This window comes from Nansenia antarctica, assembly GCF_963989245.1.
Source record: "Nansenia antarctica genome assembly, chromosome: 20".
Classification (NCBI taxonomy): Eukaryota; Metazoa; Chordata; class Actinopteri; order Argentiniformes; family Microstomatidae; genus Nansenia; species Nansenia antarctica.
The window spans coordinates 20,644,108-20,648,826 of NC_137693.1; the positions used below are offsets into that span (position 1 = coordinate 20,644,108).

The 4,719-nt window shown below is 44.5% G+C and overlaps 1 protein-coding gene across 1 annotated transcript in view; it reads left to right on the forward strand.

Moving 5' to 3' along the window:
- rab34b (RAB34, member RAS oncogene family b) overlaps positions 1-2,166 on the forward strand; it is a gene marked incomplete at both ends in the record, with an annotated part of 10,961 nt that extends 8,795 nt beyond the window's left edge. Inside the window, one exon of the mRNA XM_080549542.1 lies at positions 2,093-2,166. Within this exon, the coding sequence (XP_080405668.1) occupies positions 2,093-2,166 (74 nt within the window). The remainder of the gene's footprint in view (positions 1-2,092) is intronic.
- Between the last annotated feature and the right edge of the window lie 2,553 nt (positions 2,167-4,719).

Sequence of the window (4,719 nt, forward strand, 5' to 3'; positions counted from 1 at the left end):
TAAGAAAACCACATGCAGGTCTTTTTTCTCCTTCTTGGCCGTTTGTACCTGGTGCCAGATAACATTTGTGTGTTCCAGGCATCCTGAGAATCCACTTATCCCTGCCTTCTGCACTGAGGTGTCGACAAAGTTGTTCTTCTGCAAGAATACTGAGAGCCTCTGGGCCACAACACTGAAGAAAATCTTTCCTTCCACATTCAGTAGACTGATCTGGCGGAACTGGTCGATGGTTGAGGAATTCTTCTCTTTGGGAATCAGGATCCCTCCTGCCCTTCGCCATGCCTTTGGTATGATTCCCTTTTCCCATGCCACTTTCATTAGCTTCCAGAGGTATTTCAAGACGCCTGGACTGTTCTTATATAGCCTGTATGGAACGCCGTTGGGCCCAGGGGCTGAGGCTGTTCTTGCCCGTTTTACTGTGCTCTCAACTTCGCTCCATGTAGGGGGCCTTGTTTCCATCTGGTGCTCAGGTGGTTGGATTGGTGGCATGTCATCCGGAATGCTGGCTGGCACATGCCTCTGGTTGTCGGAGTAGGTCTTCCTCAGGTGCTCCTCTAGTTCCCTTATGGGTACTTTGAGGGTACCCGTTTTCTCCTTGACAAAGAGGTCTTTGACGAACTTGTAGGGATCTCTGTAGAAGGCAGTCCTCGTTCGCTCTTTCTTCTTGTGTTGCTTTCTCAAGCATTCTGCTCTTCGCAGTGTTGCAAGACGCTGCTTGATGTCGGCCTGTAGTGCCTCAAGTCCTTTCCTTTCCACTTCTGTGGCCTTCTTCCACTGTTTTCTCAGGCACCTTCTTTCTTTCACAAGTCTTTCAATCTCTTGTTGTCTCCTGGACTTGAGATGGGCTGATGGTTCCTTCTGTGTCCCATGGTTCTTACTTTTCACCCCAAATCTCTCTGCTCCATAGCTGTAAATGATCTCTCCAATCTTGTCCAGCTTTCTTTCCACGCCCCCTTTCAGACCTTCTAGAAGATGGACAAGGTCTGTGTCAGTGTTTTCCCACTCCTTTTTCTGGCAGGCTTTAGGCCACAAGATTTGAGGCTTCCGTCCATTCATCTTCCTCTCTACTGCTGTCTGTGGCTGGATAGGCTCTGGACTCATGTCCGTTGATGGATCTGTGCTTGGTTGAGCTTCGTCTGGGGTTCTGATACCCTGTGGACTGTGGTGAATATCCTGCCACTGGGCTTCACTCGACTGATTTGCCCTACCTCTGAGGAAGTAGTGGTCAATGCGAGGCACCTCGCTAAGCTCTCTTAGGCACTTTTTCCTGCCCTGGTGGATCTTGAGACCCTTCTCTGATGTTATCTTTTTCCAGCCACAGATGCAGCTTTGTAGCTTGTGTCCTGCCAGTGTTGTTACTCCGTCAACTACCGTGCTGATCATTTGATTCGTTGTCATTTCCGTTCCAGGGTCTGTTACCGTGTGATCCGCCGTTGAGTCATCTTCCGCCCCCGCTCTCGCAGACTCTAGGGGTGTTTTTCCTTTTGAACTTTTCGTAGCCATAGTTGGGTGGAACCAAGTCACTGTGTAGTGAAAGGCTCCTGCCAACACGGGTAGCTAACCCATGCCAGCCCCGTTGGGGTCTGTTCCCTCCTGTCAGCTGTCTCTTCAGGCCGTCACCAGGTCTTTCCCAGGTTGTCAGCTGCCCTTTCGCAGCGGTCACTGGTTTTGACACCAGACATCAGGATTCTTAATAGGACTAGATGTTAAAATCCCTAAATAAAGGTTTTATAGATTAGATTTATAGATTAGATTCAACTTTATTGTCATTGACAGAGTACACGTACTAAGACAACGAAATGTCGTTTGGCATCTAACCAGATACAAAAGACATGATTATGTAGACAGGGCATTTGTGAAGTAAGGAAATAAATATAATGTAGCATATTCCCATGTAAAATACAAAAGTATGGTAACTGTGTACCTAACTAGGTCTGTGTAACATAAGACATAAGACGTCATAAAGAAAGAAAGAACATATCAACAACAACTCTAATTGTGTTTCGAAATGGCAATGCAAGGTTTCAAAGGAAAATATTCCTACCTATATCTTTTTCTCTGATGTATATTTCCCCCATTTGTTTTACCATAGGAATTACTGAAAGCACTGAGGAGGAGTACCAACCAACCAAGAGGAAAAACAACCACTGCAGTTGTACAGCATAGAGCTATGGACAATCATACAGGAGAATGATACGAACAGAAATACATGAGAGGCTGCATGAGAGGCTGAATGGCAACACACATATCTCTGGAAAGCATACAATCCAAAAGCCCTCTGACATTCATCAGAGAGTGACGGACCTACAGAGACAGTTGTTCTAGCTCTGTGGATGGACCCAAGAGCAACCAAGGAGCATCATGGTAACGAGCTGTGGTTTTCCCTTTTCATTAATTGAAATGGGCCAGGAAAAACCAAGGGCTTCACTTGGACCAAAAGCTTCAAACAATTACAAGACCAGGGTTAGGAGTCAACGCTGTCAAAAGTCTCTTCCACACTGAATCCTCTCCAAACGGCGACACATGTTAACGACCTTAGCTAAATGGCTCATTTTGAGTTGAGTGAGTTAACACTCATCTCCTCTCTGATGGGGGTCGTTGAGATGTTAACCAAAGGAATGCACTATATCTCTGTCACTATCACTGACATGTGACTCCGTGTTGAAGTGATGTTGTTCGGTGAATGAGAGATGCCATCAGGCCGAATGGGCTTTTTGTTTTCCTGTTTATTCCCCCCCCCCCATCTTCTGTCATGTGGCTTTGCTGCTGCTAATATGACGCATACGCTAGTTCCCATGACCGCTCTCATACCCGCAGCCTTCTCCACCAGCATTAGATTCACATGCTCTTAATGGAGAGATTGTTTCGCCGAGAGGCGAAAGAATGTTTCGTTTACAACTGACACCAATTGAATTATGTGTAGCGGTAGTGAGGTGGCGAACAGATATTCAGTTGTGTGCACATAGGATGTCCTAATATGCACTTTCTATGTTATGTAATGTAGATGACCAATGAACATTCAGTCGTAGCTTAATTTTAGCCTTAATTGGAGAAAGGGTTCTTTGTATGTGTGTGAATGTAATACAAACAAGGCTAATATGAAAAGACTGACAATACAAATGATAAAGCCAGACAGTGATTATATAATTCAGAAGGCCTTATCAATGTGTATGGTTCAACAACAATAATAATAAATAAAGGAGTGTTCATGTGAGTGTGCGTATGGCCTCTGCCTGACTTGACTAGTCTGTGCAATACTGTATGTGCACACACACACACACACACACACACTGCTCCTGTGTAACATACTGTGCTAGGAGCTCCTCTCCCTGGTGAGACCAGTGGCACACTTCAATAAAACACAGGACTTTCAATATGAACACTTTTATTAAAGGGATTGAAGGTAGAAAAGGTTATTAGCAGTGTTATACAACAAGATACACAATCCCTCATCCACAGCCGACAACCTGGGGCTTATTGTGGAAGGGAGCAACTTTAGAATATTGCAAATAGAGGTACAATGCAAGTTCTTTAACATGACCGAGAGCATGACTGCTCTACACAATACATCTCAGTTGGAACCTTGTTACTCTGCACCCTCCTGGATAAAGCTCAAGACTGTCCGTCAGTGACTCTGCGGACGACAGACAAAGCAAATAGTCTTCTGACTATGGCAAAAATAGTCCACTGAAAACAACAATTCCCAGAATACATCAGTGATGTGTTTGAGTCATGCATAGGTAAAAAATAAATAGACCCAATGCCTTTTAAGATATTAATAGTTCTGTTATGGTAAGAATGTATGGCAGATGTCATCACCTGAATGTTATTCCTGCAGAGCTGAGATCAAACCCATTTGCAGTTTACACCTGCAATCATCAAATGGGTTCACCTTCAGGGTTCACAGACTTGTAAGGGCTGGGATACATCAAAGTAGTTAGGTGAAGCTCAGGTTGGTGCCATCACTATGTTGCCATCACTATGTTGCCTAACCACATCCACCAAAGGGGCAGAAGCTAGGGGGCGTGGCCAAGCACCACCATGGTGGACACGTACAGTATAACGCCTGACACCCTAGTGGTGGGGTTTAAATGTTCACACAATGATTGGAAATCAAGGATGATGGATTGTAAGAAATGCAAACTTCATAGACCAGAGAAAAACAGTTTAACATGAGCAAATTCACAACAATAACGCTTTGATAAACTACCACGGATGTTGGACACAGCAAAAAAACATTCACATGGACAATAGGCAAACTAGAGATGAAGCAGCCATTGTAAGGAACAGGTTGTAATACCCTATCAGCTCCCTGATCTCAATCATCAAATAGGTTCACTTGTGTTGTGGTTCCAAGGTCATCTGGAGCAAGGCTCTTTTGCTGCCCTACCAAAAAAATACCGCTCAAGAACACATGCTATTCACACAAAAGCCCCATAAAAATTAATAGCAATATGTGGATCAGAGCATTCTATCACTGGACTCAAATCTGGGCTGGTACACTGACTAGCGTTCATTTCTCTGTGGGGTTTGAACATAAGTGAATGAGTGAGAAACCCACAAAGCCATTTCAACTGTCTGTTTCAACAACAATCCCTTCAACATTTCGTTCACCACATCTTTGAGTAGAAGAATATACAAGAGACTCGTAAGCGTGTGCCTGTGTGCGGAGAGGTGTGTGTTGGTTGGACAGACGTGTGAGGAGTACAGTCTTAGGGT